General features: G+C 52.4%; 1 protein-coding gene across 2 annotated transcripts in view; it reads left to right on the top strand.

Annotated features, from left to right (window-relative positions):
* Positions 1-7,012: 7,012 nt before the first annotated feature.
* Positions 7,013-19,394, top strand: part of KIF26A (kinesin family member 26A) — a 102,464-nt gene continuing 90,082 nt past the window's right edge. For both annotated transcript variants that reach the window (XM_086749578.1, XM_086749577.1), the window contains exons 1-2: positions 7,013-7,287; positions 7,412-7,651. In XM_086749578.1, the coding sequence (XP_086605704.1) occupies positions 7,234-7,287; positions 7,412-7,651 (294 nt within the window). In that variant the 5' untranslated portion in view covers positions 7,013-7,233. The remainder of the gene's footprint in view (positions 7,288-7,411; positions 7,652-19,394) is intronic.

The raw sequence follows: 19,394 nt of genomic DNA, 5'->3' as shown, positions 1-19,394 counted from the left end.
CCGCAGTCTGCGAGGACTGAAGTTTCCCTTGATGGTCTCAACTGCCCGCCCCGCAAATCAATTAAACCCAGTGCCGGGGCCCGATCAAAATAAAGGAGAGGCCGCACAGCAAACAAACAAACAAACAGACAAACCGACCAGCCAGCAAACCCCAAATAAACAGGCGCCCCCGCGCCTCCCCCCGCCTGGGAACGCCCCGAAACCCGCAGCACCGCGCGGGGAAACCCACTCCTCTCTACCCCGCCCCAGGGAGGGGGCCCGGACCTCCCGCAACCTCCCCCCACCCGACTCCCCCCCCCGCCGGTGCGCGCCGCGCCGCGGCCCCTGAGCGGGGAGGGGAGGCGGCGTTGTCTCGGCGGGGCCCTGCCGAGCGGACACCCCGGGGCTTTCCCGTCGTCGTCCCCCACCCCCCTTCCGAGGTTTGGGCTGCGCTTGGGTCGCCGCCGGGGCCGGTTTTGAACGGGGAGATGGCCGCCTGCCCCGGCCGCGCTCCCGGCCCGCTCCGCCACCGGCCCCTTTAAAGAACCGCTCATTAGCCCGTTTCCCTAATTACGTTTTATTTATCTATTCCTGAGCTATTGGTGTTCCAGTGTCTGGCGCTGCTCCTGCTCTGCTTTCCTTTCTCTCCCTCCTCCTCTTCCCTCGCTTTGATGTCCTTTTGCATACGATACAGACGAGATCAAAAGCTGCTTTCACCACCTCCGCCCACCTCACGCAATATTTGTTAGGGGACAAAGTGTGTCTGGGGTCCAAACACGGCGATGTTTCGAGCCACTACCCAGCTGAAACCTGGAGGGGGACGACCCGACAACAAGTACATGAACTTTAAAGTGAGCCCTATTACCACGTTGTTTAAAGGTCTGATCATGTCAGGTATAACGCCGAAGAAAAATGTTATGTCGGACAAAATGCTTATATTTTCCTGCGGTATTAATGAGAAGCTTGCCCTGGGCTATTTCCCCATCTCAGAGGGCAGCAGATGCAGAAAGTCCTTGGGGAGCAGATCTTTGAAATTTCATCAGCATTCATGGGTGACCTAGCCTTTTCAAGCACAATGATAGACATGATAAATCATCTTTACAACGAATTCTAATTATCCTTTGTATGGCCGGCTTGCTTCTTGAAAAGAAGAAATCTAACGCTTTTCCATATTGCTTCCAGATTCCGGCGAGGGAGTCAAAAGTCTTGCGCTGTCCGTCCTCCCCGCTGCGGAGCACGTTGCGTGACATTAGCCCCAGAGCCGCGAGTGTGCGGGAGTCAAACTACTCTATTAAGTTACACGCTTGCCTGTATTGAACCAAATTTAATTCCTTTCCTTTCTCACCCAATGAAATTATGTGGCGTGGTGTAAGATAGGATTAGAAGTATATCATTATAGCAATTAATACTATAATGCCTCCATGATTAGTGTGCTACATTGAATTTCATGGATTTTCGCTCACTGTTACCTAGATTTCCCTTGGGTCCTCTAGCCCAAACCATTGTATTCTTAGTAAATTAAATGTGAAATCGCAGCAATATACTTAATAAATCCACTATCACCTGTATGGTGTCTTGATAGAGGAGTCCGGTGCAACCCGTACAGCATCACCTTGCAGCCTGGGATGCGCGCACTGGGAAGGCCTTTCCCCTCCCTGAGGAGACGGCAACTGCCTGCTCTGTCCCTGCTCTGTCCCTGCTCTCCCACCCAACTTTCTCTCTGCTTGCAGAGCAAGCCCAGGGGAGCGGGACTGGGGGAACCCAGCACCGCTCACCCCAGCGCAGGGCACAGGGTGGGTGGATTTTGGCTTTTGCCTCACAGAGGGAGCACCTGGCTCCGTGGTCACATCTGGAAGGGAATGCATTGCAATGCAGTAACCGCCCCACCCTGCCTGGGGACTTAGATGACATCCCTGGCCCCTCGCTGGCTCTCCCCCCACCCAGGGAGGCTCAAGCCTCCCCCACCTCCCCCTGGGGAGGGAGAGGGTCTTTAAAGAGGAGCCTGTTTGAAGTGGCCCTGATGGAAATGGGGTTATTTCAGAGGTACAGTAATGGCTGTCTGGTTATCTGCAGCCGGGGCTCTGTGGCGGGGAGATAAGATATTTATTAAGAGACCCGTTTTAATGCTCGGGATCGCTTTCAGAGGGCCCAAGAAAAATGGACTTTATCTAGTCTATTATTACGTACAGTCACCCTGTTGATGTTTTACTTTAGTTTAGACACCATGAATAAAAGCTAATAACTTTTCCTTCAGCTTGTTTATCGGCAAGGCACCTGAGGGCAGTGGGGTGGGGAGATATTTGCTTAAATAGGGGAAATTGAAGAGAGACTTTCCCGGGTCAGGGGTGAGGTTGGGGTTGTGCAGGGCCCCCCAGTGCCTGACATTCAGGGCATATTTTTGAATCAGACCTTCCTAGGGTCCTTGCCAAGAGACAGGGAAGAGGACCAAGCTGTGGTGGGGAAAGGAGACCTGGTGGGCTGGAGGTGGCCTGGGGACAGGGAAGAGCTGGGCTCTCCCTCGGGTCAGACCAGCATGATGTGCGTGCTTAAACTTGGGTTAGGCTGAAGATACTGGGGATGGGGGCAGATGCCTCAGGCTGTCTCCAGAGTGGGCAACGGGTCTCCCTGGCCTGGCTGTGTTTGTGTCTGCCCTTGGATGTTTCCAAGCCTCTTTCCCCAGTGCATGGGAAATTACATTTGATGCTTTTGATTCTGGTGATGGGTTCTGCCTCATGCTGAGCACCTGGGCTGAGGGTCTGTGTGGGACACTCTTCACCTGGACAGCTGATATCCATCCCACCATTTTGCTGTTTTTCCTTCTGCCCTCCTCTTCACCCTTTTGTTCTCACCCTCTTGGTAATGTGGCACCTTTGAAGCATGTGGATCTTCTGGGGCAAGGGAATGTCCCACCTGTGCAGGGGAGGGTGATGGAAGACTTTGTATGCAGAGTGGTTCTCAGAGAGGCAGGAGGCTGGGATGGGGTTGGTGGAGGATGAGAGGATGAGTCTGTACAAGGTGGCATAGGGGCTGGATCCCTGCAGACTCCATCCCCAGGTGAGTGCAGGGACCACCCGGCACATTGGCACATCTCTAGTCTGAGATGTCTACATCAGGAAGGAATGAATGCAATAAGGAGATAAACAAATCCTTGCCCCTTTGCTGTAAGCATCTCACCATTCCCTTCCTCTCCTCCATTCCAGCACCCCTCCTGTGCCTGCCTGTGACACCTGTATTCCACCTCAGAGTAAAGAGAAGATATGGTGTCCTTTTGTGGCCATAGAGACTTAAGACTCAACTTTTCTCCTCCTCTCCCCCTCTCCCTCTCCCTCTCTCTCTCCCTCTTCCTCTCCCTCTCCCTCTCCCTCTCCCCTCCTTTTCCTTCCTTCCTTCCCCTTCCCCTACCCCTTCCCCATCTTCTTTCCTCCTTCCCTTCAACCTCCCATCCCACCCTCCCGGCCCCCCCGCAGCACCCATGGCCACACAGCTCACCCCCGACGCGCCGGCTCGGACTGAGGGGGCAGGACTGGCCCCACCCGGCGCTCGGTTGCGGGTGGGAAGAGCGGGACCGGCCGCGCCTGTCCCCGCCAGCAGCCCCCGGTGTCTGGGCGGGGCGGGCGGCACGGAGCCCGCGGGGGATGCGCGCTGCCCCGCGGAGCCCGGCTAAGCGGATCATCCGGCTGGCTTTCACTGCGGGTGTCCTGAAGCGGGATAATGCTTTTGCCAGGGGGTGAATTATTTCTTCATCGGGAAAATACAGGGGAAGGGATCAGCGCTCTGCCCAGAGACCCTTACCCCGCGGAGACTCCCTATGCAGGAGCTCTGCCCCGGGCTGGAACACGCGTGGGGACACACGTACGTGGTGGCGGCAGTGCGGCGGGGGAGGGGGGGTGGCCGGAGCGGTAGCCTGCGGAGAGAGCCCCCATCTCCCCGGAGACCCGTTTCACGGCCCCCTCGATGGGGAGGGGCTCACCCCCTCTTGCCGTCCTCACCCACTGCAAATAAAATTAGGCGGAGGGCGGGGGAAGAGGGGGGAAGCTTTTCAGAGGAGTGAAAGGCCAGATCCCATCCGGAAAGTGCTTCAGTTCTGCTCCCTCAGGCTTTCCTTTTTTTTTTCTCTTTCCCCTTTTTTTTTCTCCCCCCCCCTTTTTTTTTTCTCCCCCCCCTTTTCTCCTTTTTCTCCCCTCCTTTTTTCTTCCCTTTTTCTGCTTCCCTCTTTCTTTTTCCTTCCCCTTTTTTCCTTCCCTCCTTTTTCCTATTCATTTTTTCTTATTTTCTTTTTTTTGTGCGTGTCTTTTTCCCCTCCTAAACTGACTTCACCCGTAGCTTTTCTCTTCTTGCGCTCACCTCGGAGGAGGAGGAGAAGGAGGAGGGAGGGAAAAAAAAAAAAGCAAGCAGCCAACCCAGCCACTAAACCCACCCAGCAGTGGATGGGGGGAGGCAGGAGGCTCGCAGTGCGGGCTCCTGGCCAGCGGGCGGTGGGAGCCCCCTCGCTCGGCGAGCTGATGGCCGGCGGCGGGGGAACTGCGCGGCCCCGGCCCCGCGCACCCAGAGCAGCCGCGGCCCCGGCTCCGGCCCCGGCTCCCGCGGGTCGCTGAGCGGGACCCGCACCCCGCGCTCGCTCGTCAGGCGAGGTGCGGTGGAGAGGGGGGGAATAAAGCGGGAGGGAGAGTGGCGGGGAGAGGCAGAGGGAGGCTGGCGGGTCTGCCCGGCTGCTGGCTACCGCACCCCGGCACCGCGCATCCTAGCAGATGAAGGAGTAACTCACTCGCGTCTGGCTTCCCCCCCCCCCCTCTTTTTTAACGAGTGGGAGGTGTTTGCTGCTTTATCCCCCCCTTTTTTTTTTCTTTTTTTTTTTTTTTCTTTTTCCCTCCTCTGTGTGTGTGTATACAAATACATCGCCTCCGCTCAGGGAGCCGGATATTTCCAACCCCAAACTATGGCTTTTCAAAAATCGCCCGATGCCTCCAACGCCACGAGGAAGAACCCCAGCCTGCTGGAGATCGGAGCCCTGTGCTTGGACTCGGAGATCATCTTCGGCTTCACCAGCCACCTCCTGCGCAGGAAAGCCAAGGTACGGCCACCCTGGGGGGCTAGGGGCCGGGAGGGGGGTCCAGCGGAGGAGATGTCCGGCTGCCTGCCGTGCCCCAGACCGGCTGAGGGGGAGGGAGGGGGTGGCAAACTTGGCGGTGCGAAGTTGGCGGCGGCCGTGCCGGGGCGGGTTTCAGCACCACGAACAGTCCTGGCGGCTCCGCGGAGAGGCGCGGAGGGGCGCGGAGGGACCGCGGGGGGAACCCCGCTGCTCGGCCCGCCCCCGGGACGCCCCCGCGGCGCCTTGTGCACCCCCGTCTTCAAATGGGGAGCAGGGGCACCGCGTCCCGCAGTTTCCAGGCGGGGTTTTTTAACAAGGAGGCAGCTCAGCCCTCGGCCCCAGCGCCGGCCAGGGGGCGCACGCCCCTTTACCACCCCCCCCGGCCCGTCCAGCCCGAGACCTGGAGCCGCAGGAAGGTTTCGCAGCCGTTCTTCGGGCACATGAAATTTCGGAGCAAGTTGCTGGAGACCTGCAGAGCCCCGAGGAGGCGAGAGAAAGGGTCCCGGGGCGCGCCCCCGGTGGCAGCCCCACCTGGCACAGGCACACGGCAGACCCCCAGGCAACGGCCTGCGCTCCCCCCACCTCCCCACCTAAACTTTTCCCGAGCTCCGGGCGGGCGGAGGGCGGTGGCCGCAGTGTCCGAGTGGCTCTGCCCGCGGTGCGGGGCCGCGTCCGCGCTGTGCCGGGGCGCACAGGGCGCCAGCCCTCCCCCGGGGCATGCGCTCTTTTTTTTTTTTTTTTTTTTTGGCGGGAGGGACGCTTCAGACCCGTCCTCGGGACAGCCAGCAAAGTTTAAGCGGCCGGAGAAGGTGCCTCTTGGGGGATTAGATTCCGCCGCCCCCCCCCCCCCCCATATTTTTTCCCCACTCTTTGTGCTCGGCGCTGCTCACATCACCGCAGACCCCACCCCACGGTCCAGTGCCACCAGCCCCCCAAGTAGCGCGGTGCCAGGGAAGGCGACAAGGACCCACGTTTGGCATCGCCGGGGAAAGCCACCCCCACCACTCTCCCCTCTCCCTCCCAATTCCCCCACCCCCCCCTCCCCGGGGTGTCGGCTCCGGCTCCGTCCCGGTTGGGAGCGGGAGGGCTCCCGCCTGCGGCCCGCGGCGACGCCGGCAGGTGGCGCTCTGGTCACAGGGACGGCGGCGGGGCTCAGCCCCGCGGGGCCCGGCCCGGCCCCTGCTCACCGCCCGTCCGCCGAGGGGACAGCGGGACCGGGCAGCCGCGGGGGGGTAATGACAGGCAGCGGGGCACAGTCCTCTCTCGGGGGTGGGGGGGGAAGGAGGCTAAGAAAAAAAATGCTAAATATACGAGCCGGAGCGGCAGCCAAGTAGACAATTAGCTGCGAACGTTAATTTCTCCATCTGTCAGGTCAATTTTCGCATGTAGGAACATCCCGTCGCGCCCGCCGAGCGGCTGGGGAGCCGGCCCAGGGGCCTGGGGGGAAGGGGGCTGTGCCCCGCGGCACCGCGCATCTGCCCGCGGAGGGGGGGGGGCATCGTACGCTCAACCCCGCCCCGGAGAGTACGGGCGGCGGGTGGCAGTGGATTCGTGCTGGTCCCCGTTTGCAGCTGGCTCGCACCCACGGATCCCGCGACAGGCGCCGACCGGGACCCCCAGCCTGGCTCTTTTTTCCCCCACTCACGAGGAACTTGGGTGTTGGAGTGTGAAGAAGGCAACAGCCAGAGCGCCCACGCGTTAGTCACATCGGTTTGGGACTGGCCCGTGGGGTCACTAGAAAAAGGCACCATCCCCCCTACCCCAACCAAAACCTAAACCGCGTCCAGCCCCAGCCGAAGCTCCCCCGCCCCGCTCACCCCACTCGCCTCCGCCCAGCCCCTCCTCCCTTGCCCTCGGAGCACTTTTCCAGCTTTTTTTTTTTTTTTTCCGCCGACGTGCTCCCGTGCTCTGGGTCCTTCCCCGTGCCGCCGGTGGGGAGCTCACTCCGCCTCCCTCTCCCAACTCCAAACTTCACTCCCCGTCTCAACATGGGAGGCAACATCACCTAGAGCGGCAGCCCGGACGGCGGGCAACCGGCGGGATCGCTCTCGCCCCCCCCCCCCGCCCCGACCCCCCGCCCGGCCATGGGTGCTGCGGGCCGCCCGCCCCGCCGGACACCGCGCTAGCGTAGCGGGGCGCGGGGCAGGGGCGCATCCCCCGGTATCATGATCGCGGCCGCCGGCAGAAAGGGTCTGGGACCTGAGCCCCGGGCACCGGGGGTAAGTTGTTGCAACACTCCTCCCCGCCTTTGGGCTTTTAAAAAAAATTTTTTTTTTTTTTTCCCCTCCCGCGAGGGAGGTGGGAGCCCCATTGTCTCCGCGCTGAGCTGTGCTCTCTCCGCAGGTGGCGGAGGGGAGCGCGGGGCGGGAGGTCTCCCCGCGGAAGAGGCCGCCGGCCGCGGAGGAGCGCTGCGCCAGCCGCCCGCCGCCCGAGGGAGCGGGGGCCGCCGCGGGGGCCGAGCCGCGGCCGCTGGAGCGGGCAGCGGCCGGGGGCTGGTGCCGGAGCTGCCAGGCCCAGCTGGCCGAGCTGAGGAGGCAGGCGGCCAGGCTGGCGGCCGGAGGCTGCCCGCCCGACGCCCCGCCGGTAAGTGCAGCGCCGAGCACCGGGGCGGGAGGAGGGGGGCGTGGGGGGAGTGCGGGGGTCAGGTGTGCATCCCCTCGGATTTGGGAGGAAAGTGGCAAAGCCGGCGATTTGCAACGCGGGAGGGTTCCTGAAAAGTTCAAGGATTTCCCGTCCCGGGCTTTTTATCAGAAAGCGAAACTGTGCGGCTGGACGCGCACCCTCCGTTACAGTCGCCGGTTGCCAGAAACAGTTAAAATGATTAATTAAAATAATGGCGAGTTTGGCAGGAGGAGCGGGAGAGCAGAGCAGAGGCTGTGCGGTGCCAGCCCGGTCCCCATCTCCCATCCCGCTCTGCGGGCGAGGGGGGCTGCTCTCCCCGGCCCCGGTGACACCGTTTTGGGGATGGTGCCGGCTCGGTGCTGCAGCCGGGCTTCGGAGAGCCTTCGCCCTTCCTACGGGGAGCTGCCCGTCGCTGCGGTTCAGCTCCTCCCTTCGGGGAGCCCATAAGGTGCAGCCGAGAAGCGGACACTCGTGTCTGTGGCACTGGAGGAAAGTTTGGGCGGAATGGTTTTGCTGGGCTTTGGCTGTCCGGGGTGCTTGAGTGTACCTCCCTGGCCGGTGGGCTCACTCCTGTCCTCAGTGTCACTCCATCAAGCCCGGGCTGTGTCATTTGCCTCCCGTGCACGCCTTGCAATGCCCCTGCGTATCTGGCAGCAAATAGAAAGAGCGTGAGGATGCCAGAGGTTTCCTGTAACATCTGTGCGGCTTTACTTGCATGTATCCTAGCTGCCTGCACAGTTTTCCTCTCCCTGTTTGTCCTCTGTATATCAGAGGTCTTTATTATTCTTGTCCCTTTTCTTTTAGTGAGGAGCAAAACTTCTAAAAGGTGATGCAGGTGAAAAATACAGGGTCTTGATACAGAGTCTTGCCTGGACACCTGAAGAGATCCTAAGGATTAGCTGATGGGGCAAAAGGCTACAGAAGACCCTGAGATTCTGTTTCAGGGCACACAAAACGTGTGTTGGGTTTTTGATAACATTTGGAAGTAATATATTGTTTTCTAAACAATGCTTATCTGGATGTTTGCAAGAATGGGGGGGAGGGTCTGAAGAGGAAGCCAAACCCTACTGACCTTCGTTTTTATTCAAAGAGTTCCTGTATGATCTACAGAATTCCCATTCAATCTAAATATAGTTTTGTTTGGAAGTGCATTGTGGAGCAGTGTCCGAATGCGCAGCGAGGTTTGTGTTTTCAGGCTGGATCCAAAGCCCTTTGAAATCAACAGGAGTCTCTCTGTTGGCCTGCTAGGTCTGGAGCGAGCTCTTATTTCTGCAGTGTAAAAGGTCGCGTGCCTTATCTCATTGGATTCAGGACTGCTGGACCTTTTGTTTTCCGTATTGCTGCGAGAGGTGGAAAGAAGTTTAATTTCCCCTGGTGAAGTGCCTGCCACAGGCTGCTTCAGGGAGGAGCAGAGAAACCCCTGTTCCCATTGCTGGGGTGGGGTGGGCCTCTGCCCTAAAGAATGGTGTCCTCTCTGGGAGCGGATCTCTGTCATGGGAAAAAAAAAAAAAGCTGCCAGTGCAGGAGAGTCGGGGGGCCATGGCCAGGTGTTCAGGTGAGGAAACCGGTGAGCAAAGGCCTGTTTGTGTGGTCCTCTCCCTGCCAGGCTCCGGGGACTGCCTTGATAAGCACTCGATGATGGGTAAATTAATCCTCCTTTTCTGCAGGGGTTCAAAGCATGCCTAGGAACGTAATAAAATAGGAGTCATCGCAGTATCAGAGCCTCAACAGACCTGATCGCCGAGTAACAGATACCTGGAGTTTACTTACTGAGTAGCACACAGTAGTGTTAGATGTTTGCAATTTAAAAAAAAAAAAAAAAGCGTTTTCTAACGCTTGTGAGCCCTCCAGCCTAATTGCAAGCTCAAACCCCCACTAATCCTGGTGTAGCGAGTGGCTCCTCAGGAAGGAAGAGGCAATAAACAGTCCTACTTACGGCCTTCTGAGTGTGAAGTAGGGTAGCGGGAGATAACAGCCAGGGGTTCGGCTGCTCAGCTGCCGCGAATTGGCCTTGCAGTGGGAATCTGATGCAATATGCTGGCAGGTTGAGCACTGTGTAATATTTGTGCCAGAAAGGCAGCTTGCTGCTTTTTTTTTTTTTTTTCCCTTCCCCTTCCTTTCTTGTTTAATTATATAACAAGACATCTGAAAAAGCAGCTCCTCTCCGTAATTCATGCCCGTACAATGAAAGTCCAAAGAGTTTCTTGCAAGCTCTTCTAATGTACTGTCAAAGCAAGCAGCTACGAGATGAGTAAACACCAGGCGGCTACCGCGTGGAGCACGCTGCTCTCAGAGGATTTACCTCCTTTGCCGTAATAATTAAGGGATCTTTCAGCGCAGATTCAGAAAGATTTCCACACCTGGCTGAAAACCCTTTGGAAAGGTGGGTGGGTGCCTCAGAGATGAAAGAAGGGCTAGTTTCCTGCTGTTGATATCTTTCCTGATGAAAGAGAGGAGGTGGATTCTCATGCGTGGGGCAGCTGACAAGGGATTGAATTCACATCAGAATAGAAAGCCAACGTACTGTTTGCAGTCTGCAGGGATAACAAATCTAATTGCTTGAGAGGGCTATGATTCATACAGTTTATGTGTTGCTATCCTTTCAATTAGATTTATTTAGAATATACAAATAATTTAAAGTTTCGGTGCTCAGATGATGTGCATTGATTGCAGAATACTGTTCGTTGTTTGTGTCTCTTTAAAGTCCCCCAGATCTCTGTGGACAGCTGATACAAAGATACGCCTCTTTGCTTGTGTTAAAACTCTTTCAGAGTTCTCCCCAGTACAAGATTTACTGCACCCCACGCTGTTTCCCTTCTTCTCGCTGCTGCTGCCTTTACAGTTTGCTGCCACAGTGAGGCCTGAATCAAAACGTGATTTTCATCAAGCAAGGATGGAAAGGAGCAAAGTTTAATCTGAAGTCATTCCAGATTAGCATTTCTGGGTCACGTACTAAACTAGTGGAGGAGGGAAAAAAAGGAAAAGGTCTTGTTTTATCCCTAATTAAAAGTTTTGTATGTGTCTTGCAGGCTGTGTCCCTGGGGAGCTGGTAACAGGATACGGGATCTCCTACCTCCAGGGTTCTGGCTGGAGCGGAGAGCAGGCTGCTGTGCCTGGAAGTTGTTGCTGTTGGCAGCTGTGGGGCAGCTCATTTCCACGGGAAATGAGTTGGTGGTGGTCTCTGTCTCACTCCCCGTTGGCAAATAGCCTCGTCAGAGAACCACCACAACAATTACCGCTAATTGGCATCACTGTTGGCAGTTTCACGGGAGAGGCTGAGGACTGAATGGGGATGTAGATTAAATTAGTAATAATAGTACTTAGCACCTAAAATCTTCACCGTGCTCCACAAATGCTAATTAATTAATTTGCGTGGTGCCCCTGTTCAGTAAACCCAAACGTGCTGTCATTTCTAAAGTGGTATTTTTACGTCAAAACAAGGCGTGTGGCTCCGAAGGGAAGGGGACAGGCAGGGACTGTCTGACACGAGGGATGTGCTCCTGCAGCTGCATCCCTGGAAACAAAACTCTGCACTCCCTCTAGCGCAGCAATAGCCTTACAGATGCACAGCTACAGCAAAATGGTTTTAGCTGATTCCAGAGGAGCAGAGGAAGAAAGCTCTCTTGGTATGAGGAATGCGCACACAGGTACAACTACATCCACAGAAGGGTTTTATGCTGGTATAAATATTTTGGTTGTAGAAAAGTAATAGTCGTACCCTGCGATAATTTTTTTTTTTTTTATCAGTAGTGAAAGGAGGCCAAGATCAGAGGAAGTTCACTTTGGAAATGATTAGCATTGAGGCTTGTGTTTTTCTGAGGGATCCCAGGGGCTCAGACACCTCATGTCACCTGTCTCCATCCACCCTCACCCCTGGCCCCCCAGTCTGAGCAGTTTGTTACACCTACTGCCAGTGCAGGGGGGGTCAGAGGCAGCATTAGGCGGGGCAGAAACAGATGTATTGTATGGTAGCTTGACTTCAGCCAAGTTCTTGCTGTCTTAATTTTTAAGAGCTTCTTTTCTTCCCTTTTTTTTTTTTTCTCCCCCCCCCCCTTGCATTATCTGCACTGCGTGTTACATGAGGCACACCACTGAACGGCTTCCCAGGAGTCTGAGGGACAAAGGAGCTGTTGGGGTGGACAGTGCTTTTTCTCTGATACCTAAAGAACCTGAGTATTCTCTGTATTCCCAGTTGACTGGGTAAGCTGTGGTTGGGTTCAAGGAGGCACGCTGCCAGCCCTGGTCTGCAGAGAGTCATGGTGACCAGGACGGGTCATGCTTTTGGTTGCTAATGAACCATGAATCATTTGAGGGAGCTCAGCAAGTCCTAGCCTGCCGTGTCCTTGGCAGGGCTCTGCATTACACCAGCTGGAGTTGGAGGAAGCCTGGCTTCTCTGGGAAAAAGGGGAGGATAGCAGTGGCTTTAGACGCACTGTTGGCACTGACGTGTCTGAACTGCGCAGATGCCATGCGGTGCTGCTGGACTGAACTCCCACCACGCCTGCTTCTGATCAAAGTGATGGTCTCTTGGGACACCTATATGTGCTGCTGATTGCATCACCTCAAGGGGAGATGAAGAACAAAGTTTTGGGAGGGGCATGCTCTTTCCTGTGGGTTTTTCCTGTATGCTAAATAACCCCCACACGTTTCCACTAAGGAAGGATGGTTTGGTTGGATGGATGCTCTGTTCACCTCCTTTGCTCTGCTCCCTCTGTGTTATTCTCAGCAGTTCCCTCTTTGTCCCTGGTGACTCGGTATGAGGCAGGACCCTCTCTGCATCTGTGGAGCTGCACACTGCTGTTGATTTGACTGTAAACTCATACTCTCTGTCCATCTGACTTCTGTCAAACAATTAACAACAAGTGGGTCCTGCCCAGCTTCTCTCACTGCCAGTTTGTGAAAGTTGTAGGAACCTGCGCTGAGCCTTTAACCTCAATGTCAGCTAATTTGACAGGTTCAAAAGCTGTTTAGGAGAGCTGGCAGCAAGGACGATGGAGAGATGGGCAATGCAGCAGTTCTCATTGCTTTGGCAGACCAGGCAAAGAGGACAGGCATGGGACTGAGGACTGTGGTTTGATGTGTGAGGGCCAGCTATGCTTTATTATTACCACTTTGGCCACTGACAGCTACTAGCAGGGCTAGTAGCAAGGAGAGCTTGCATGGTCCCTGGCTGCGGGTCCCTGTCTCCTCCCTGTTTTGGGTACTCAGGAGCCTGCGTTGCATGCAGAGGAGCCTGGAAGAGGGCTCCCCCTGGAGTGGGGACTTCTTTCAGTGTTTGAGGTGCACGTGGAACAGGTCTGAGCTTTTAGAAGCAACCCCTGACTTTTTGTGGAACTTTTCTTCTCGTGCCCGTTGTTTTCTGTTGATGTGTCAGCCCTTTCTGCTGAGTGGAAAAGTGGAATTTGAGAGTCCTGGTGATGGTTTAGAAACCCTGTGCTGCCTTGCCTAACTTTGGGGTCCTCTGTTACTGGGGGGCTGATTTTCCTTTTCATGGGAGGCCTTTCTGCAACTATTTTGATGCGGATAAGGAGAATTGAGTGGGAGAACTGTATCTTTTACAGATTCTTCTCTAGAGGAATCCAGCTTTCAGGGCTCATTACAAGCACTAAATGCACCTTAACACGTTCAGTATTTAACATTTCAGAAATGTGTAAGTGGATAAGTAATGACTTAGTTAATAAATATGAAACTACGGGGCATTTTTTTGAGATGCACATTTAGTATTTAATTTTTTGAGAGAGTCTCTTGCAGAGACTTGGCTGTGGAGTGCTTCGGGCTATGAGCTCAGATGTGGATTTCAGGTACGTGTGCAGTCTAATAACGGGGTTAGTGACAACACCGTGTCAAATGTGTTGACATGAGCCATTCCCTTGTTTCAGTCAATGCAGTAGTCTCCATGCTATATGATAGGCCGCGGAAACTAATTGTAATGAGTTTGCTTTAGACATTTAGGATTTTGAGGCATGCCCTTTTCAAATACAGGTGAGTGGGATTATCCTGCAGTTCAGATGCCGGAGGCAACAGACCTCCTCACTGGGGGATCTGAAGTGGGGGAGCGGGGATTGTGCAATTAGCTGAAGGTACTGCGGTCTCCCGGGTAGCTGAGGGTAATTAGTATCGCTCCGGCTCTTTCTGTAGCTAATTCCTTCAGCACCCTGCCCTATTAGGGAAAAAGGAGGAAACACATAAACCATTTCAAATTCCCAGGGGGTGGGAAAGAGCATCTGCTCCTAACATCTGAGGTTACTTTGAACCTGTTGAAATACGTAGTAGCTGCTTTATTGTTTTTGCCAAGAGTTTCCACCTACAGTGATCCCAGCCTCTAAGTTGTTAACAGCGAGGTTGTAGGAGGCAGTAGTCATCCTCCTCTTCCCTGGCCCACAGCAGCTGGTGGCTGCTGCTCTGGTCCTGGAACCACAGGGTAACCAAGGATGGCTGAAACCACCACGAGATTTTTCTTTCCCAAGTCCGGGATCGCTCACTGTGTACACAGTTGCTGCGTGGGTCTCCTGCTGCTCGGGTATCTCTCAATAACTGCGCTCTGTGGTCTGAATCTTTCTTCCCACACTGAGGATGCTGATGTAGAGAAGCCCCTGGGTTTTCAGCTGACTGCTGAACATTCTGTCATGAAAAGTGAGCGGAGATTTTGTTTCACAAAAGAAAGGAGGAGAATCTAGCTGGAAATGCGTGCATATGTTTTGGAAGATTTTTCTGTGATGATGCTGTTGCCACTCTCAAAACTGGATTGCCTTCAGGAACTAGATCTATTTGGATTATTGCTCACACTGAGTATGGCAGGCAGCTGTCCATTTAGGAGTATTGTATCCTAATTTTTTTTTTCTATTTACTGGAAATCTATGGAATTTCATTTGCCTGTATTTGTCTCCCTGTCCTCTGACTTCAGACCTGCAGCACTGGAATAACTAATTTGTTTTTATGAGTCCAGTATATCCCCAGATGGAAGGCATCTTCAGGAAGGTGGGAGTCTTGTATCTGTCGCTGGCTGTGCTCGTGATCAGGAACAGGGTGATTTCTTTTACAAGTGTCTACTCATTTTGTATAGTCTTTCAGATGAGTGCCTAATGCGAGAAAGCTTGGGCCTTACTTTCAGGAGAATCACACCTCCTGCTGCCTTTGTTAACAGGAGGAATTGTGTTCTGTTTAGACGCAGGGCAGGGATGCAAGACCTGAATTTAATCCGAAGATCTGTCAATGACTGTGAATTTGGACAGGCTGCTAACTATCCATGTGCTGGATTTCTCCTTTGCCCAGCAGAGATAATATGCTTCCATCTTTTGTCCATTTCCAGTAAAAACTTTTTTTTTTTTTTTTTTTTTTTTTTTTTGTGATGAGGACTCTATTTTGCTATTGGTTTGTATGGCATCGAGCATCATCGACTGCTGTTCTTAGTAGGGCTGACTACTTCTGCAGTATGCATAGTAAGGAAGACTATATACACAGGGACACAGAAAACAGCGGACTCTGTGACTTGCAACTGAACTTTCAGGCTGGGTGTCAGGGAGGGGGGTTCTGGGGCTCGGATCTCTGCAACAGCAGAAACAGCAAACAAAGCCAGGGACTTCAGATAAAGCGTGAAGATAGTAACAGGTAGTCCTGAAAATCTGCCAGTTGACCAGGAGGGGGGCGGTGAAGCTGTGGAAGGGGGCTGAGGGTGCTGTGCTGTAGGTCCAGGCAAAGTGGAGCTCGATGAAGTAGCAGGTATCAATCAGATCAGCTCAGGGAGCATGGATTAGAGCTGTGCCGATGCTATCTAAAATGGGTTTATCAACATACTCTGCTGTGCCTCCCTGTGATGAAACCAGAAAGGTGCCTTGCGGCAACTTGGTGTGGCCTTGTAAATGGGGAGTAAATGGGGCCGCTGAAGTTTATGTCAAAGTGTGTTACTTACTAGTTTTTAATTAAAAATGTTTTATTTTTAAATGGAAAAAAGGAAGATTTTGCAGAGTAACCTCCTTCAAGTGATTGTTCCAAGCAAGGGGCGTGGTGGGGATATGTCACTTTGCACTAATATATTCTTGTGTAGGATAAGTTAAAGTGAATGTGAACTCTTGGTGTGTAGCTCTTTGGACTGACTTCTTTGCTTTGAAGATGCATGAGCTTTTAAGGAGTAGCTGGCAGATGTTCATTTCACATTGGAGAAAGAATGTCTAAGTGGTATAAATATACCCACCTATTTTAGGCAGCATAATGCATGTTTGTTTATCGCTAAGAGGCTGACTGCTGCATGCATCACCCTAACATACAGTGAATCAGCGAAATCTCAGCACTTGCTCACAAAAAAAGGCTTAGGTGCACACAATTATCCTTTCTGAGTCAAGCCTTAAAATCAATCTTTGATCACTGTTCCTAGAGTTTGGCAGGCTGCTCTGAGTTTCAGCTGGGGCTGGGCTGGCATTACCATACATCAATACCTGCGCAGAATTGATTGGAACACCGGACGGCTGTGGGAAAATGATCAATTTTCATTTAGCTCTTAGCAAATCTTCCCCTAATGTCGCCGAGGGATTTTACACTGCTCAGTGAATGGGATGGGAAGCCTTCTGTACGAGGCTGAAATGTGATACTTCTGGCTAGGCTGAGCATTGACTGGCTTTCAGCGTTAACTGTGAAAGTGAAGCATTAGTCTTAGTTCTCACAGCATTCAAAAGATTATGTTTAAATGTGTTTCCTGTTTTACCACAACTTACAATTTGTTACAGCATGGTTTGTGTTGCTGTCAGTGTGTATATATTGATCAGTGCTGATTATACTGTAAATGGGCAGCATTTGGCTTTGTGTTTTAAGTCATTTGGGAAGTTAGATGTACTCAGTTTTTATTGTACTCTTTTTTTTTTTTTTATTGCCTTGTGTTTTTCTCACTGTATTATGTGTTGTAGCATGTATTTACTCCTTTTGGCATTGTTGCTGCCTTCCTGGATTTCAGAGGACAGCAGTACAGCTTTGCCTGTAGCTTTATCAAGTCAAATTTTTTTTTGCAGGGGTTGCCTGCTGCTTTTGCATCTTACATGGCTCCTGAGCAGTTCAGAGGTGGTGGCTGTGCCCAGGGTACATCACACAGCCCTCAGCAGAGCAGTAATGCTGAGGGTTTTGGAGGAGGTGAGCCTGCCGGGGTGGATGAGGTCAGTGGCAGCATGCTGGATCACATCTGATTCCCATCCCAAAACAGGGCATCGGAAGCTGTTGTCATCCCCGGGCTGTGATGTGTCTTCAGGGACTCTCTGGGATGTGGCAGTTTCAACAGCTGTCAGAAATATCATGAAAGTGGCTTGTATGATCAAGAAATCTGGCCATTCTTGTTTCAATTCTTTTACTATTTTTGAGTCATCTGTAGAAGTTCTCTGTACTGCTTGGTGTGGAGTGGTGAAAGCATTCAGCTCTTTCCTTGGTATCTGCTGAGTCCTCTTTGAGTGCCGCTGGACAACACATGCCAGTGTTGCGACAGATCATCGAATCATAGAATGGTTAGGATTGGAAGGGACCTTTAAAGGTCATCCAGTTCAACCTCCCTGCAAGGGGCAGGGACATCTCCAACCAGATCAGGTTGCTCAGAGCCCTGTCCAACCTGGCCTTGAATTTTTCCAGGGATGGGGCATCCACCACCTTTCTGGGCAACCTGTGCCAGTGTTTTACCACCCTCATAGTAAAAATTTTTTTCTAATATCTAATCTAAATCTACCTCCCTCTATTTTAAAACCATTACCCCTCATCCTATCACAACAGGTCCTGCTAAAGAATTTCTCCCCTTCTTTCTTAATGAGCCCCCCTTAGGTACTGGAAGGCCACTATAAGGCCTCCCTGGAGCCTCCTCTTCTCCAGGCTGAACAGCCCCAACTCTCTCAGCCTGTCCTCATGGGAGAGGTGCTCCAGCCCTCTTATCTTATCATCTTAGTGGCCTCCTCTGGACTCTTTCCACCTGGTCCATGTCCTTCTTATGTTGGGGGCTCCAGAGCTGGACGCTGAAGCAGAATCACCTCCCTTGACCTGCTGTCCACCCTTCTTTTGATCCTCTCTGGAACAACAAATTGTCTCGTGTGGAGTGTAAAACCAACTGCTTGTATCTACTGCCCAACTGCAGCCAGGCTCTAGCGACTGATGGCACAGCTCCCAGGAGGGTTGAGAGGCCAAGGGCCAAACCTTAAAATGTGCAGATTTTGGCAGGAAACAGTCATTAGTGATGAGATGCAAATTACATAATTTGGCCTTTGAAGGATGGAGATGAGGCACAAGTGTCTTTGCCACCGTCATTTTCAGGCAATGCTGGTACTCCTTTTCAGGTAGGTGGGCAGAAGATGGAATGGCTGGTTTGTCCTAAAGATCACTTTTAGAAGAAGTGCCTTAGCCTTAATATGCAGTACAGGTGCTGCAAAGCTTTTGTAAGCGATCTTGAAAACTATGCTGTGAGTGAAACACAGGCCAGGATTTGGCCTGTAACTATTTTGCCTGCAGCTTGTAATTAAATATAAAGTTAAGCACAGAATCTCCAGTTAAAATGTTCAGGTGTTAGCGTAGCTTGTATAACTATGAATGCAGAAGTGAGCTATTTTGCTGTCTTTCTCTGAAGATTTTGTTGCAAAGAACGGCAAGTGCATTTGACATTCCTCCAACAAGCTCTCACAAGGGTAATTTTGTGTGGATGATTGAGTGGCATGGAAACACTGTGAGATATTGTCCTTTTGTGGGTTTTGTAAAGAGAAGGTACAGTTGAAGTAATTTATAATATGCAGAGTCTCGGCAGTCTGCTGAGAGAGCTTCTTTCAGCAATTACCTATAAGAATAAAGTAAAAAGCATGTATTATTGATATTCACATTCCACATATTAAGAAATATTTCTTCTGATATTGTTAATTTTTTATTTGTAGCCTCCAAAGGAGTGTAGAGTAAGACAAATGTGGTCGAGGAAGAAAAATATATGAGTTAATGTATTAAGTTTACATATTTTTTGTCTGATGGATTTATGGTTTTTAATTACACCGTCATGTCTTCCATTGGGATCCCTGGGGGCCCTTTCTGAATTTCATGCTTATACTCTTATACATATGCGATGCTTTAACCTGCCACCTTGTGCAGTCTTACTGTTGCCTGCCTGACCTCTGGTAAAGTTACTTTTCATTTGAGTTTAAAATTTGAGACCTTCACAAAGAGTTAAATGATTAGACAAATATTTGTGTGATGTAGAGAGTTTTGCATGTTGTGCCTGTGAAACACGGGTTATGAAAGGGTTTCTCTGATGTTTGCGTGGAAGGGTGGACTTTGCGCTCAGCGTTTGCCAGTTTGATCATGAGTAGTATCACCCTGGCCTCAGCTTATGACCTTACTGGTTCCCAGTGGGGTGTCTGGCAGCGGAAACTCGTCATCTCTTTGGTAATAACCCTTTGGGGAGCCATGACTGGGTTTAGGAAAGAGCCTTTTCAGCAATGTGTCATCCTGAATCTGGCTGTTCATCTCTTTACTTCTGTCTTCAGTTATATACGGCACTGGATTTTAATTTCTAAACACTTTGCATCGTGGTTCTTTTATTGACAGTGGAATCGAAAACTTGTGTTAACAGGTGGAAAATGAAGCCTGTTGGCGCTGTGTAGCTTCAGTTGATCTACACTGGTGAAATGAAGAGGAAGCCAGGCTGCAGAACTGGGTCAATGTCTGTATTCCAAATCCGTCTCTCTGTGTAGGTATCATTACCTCT

The sequence above is a fragment of the Chlamydotis macqueenii genome, chromosome 5 (assembly GCF_036417535.1).
Source record: "Chlamydotis macqueenii isolate bChlMac1 chromosome 5, bChlMac1.mat, whole genome shotgun sequence".
NCBI lineage: Eukaryota > Metazoa > Chordata > Aves > Otidiformes > Otididae > Chlamydotis > Chlamydotis macqueenii.
Note: the sequence above shows the minus strand (reverse complement) of the source record. Positions and strands in the feature narration are given on the sequence as shown.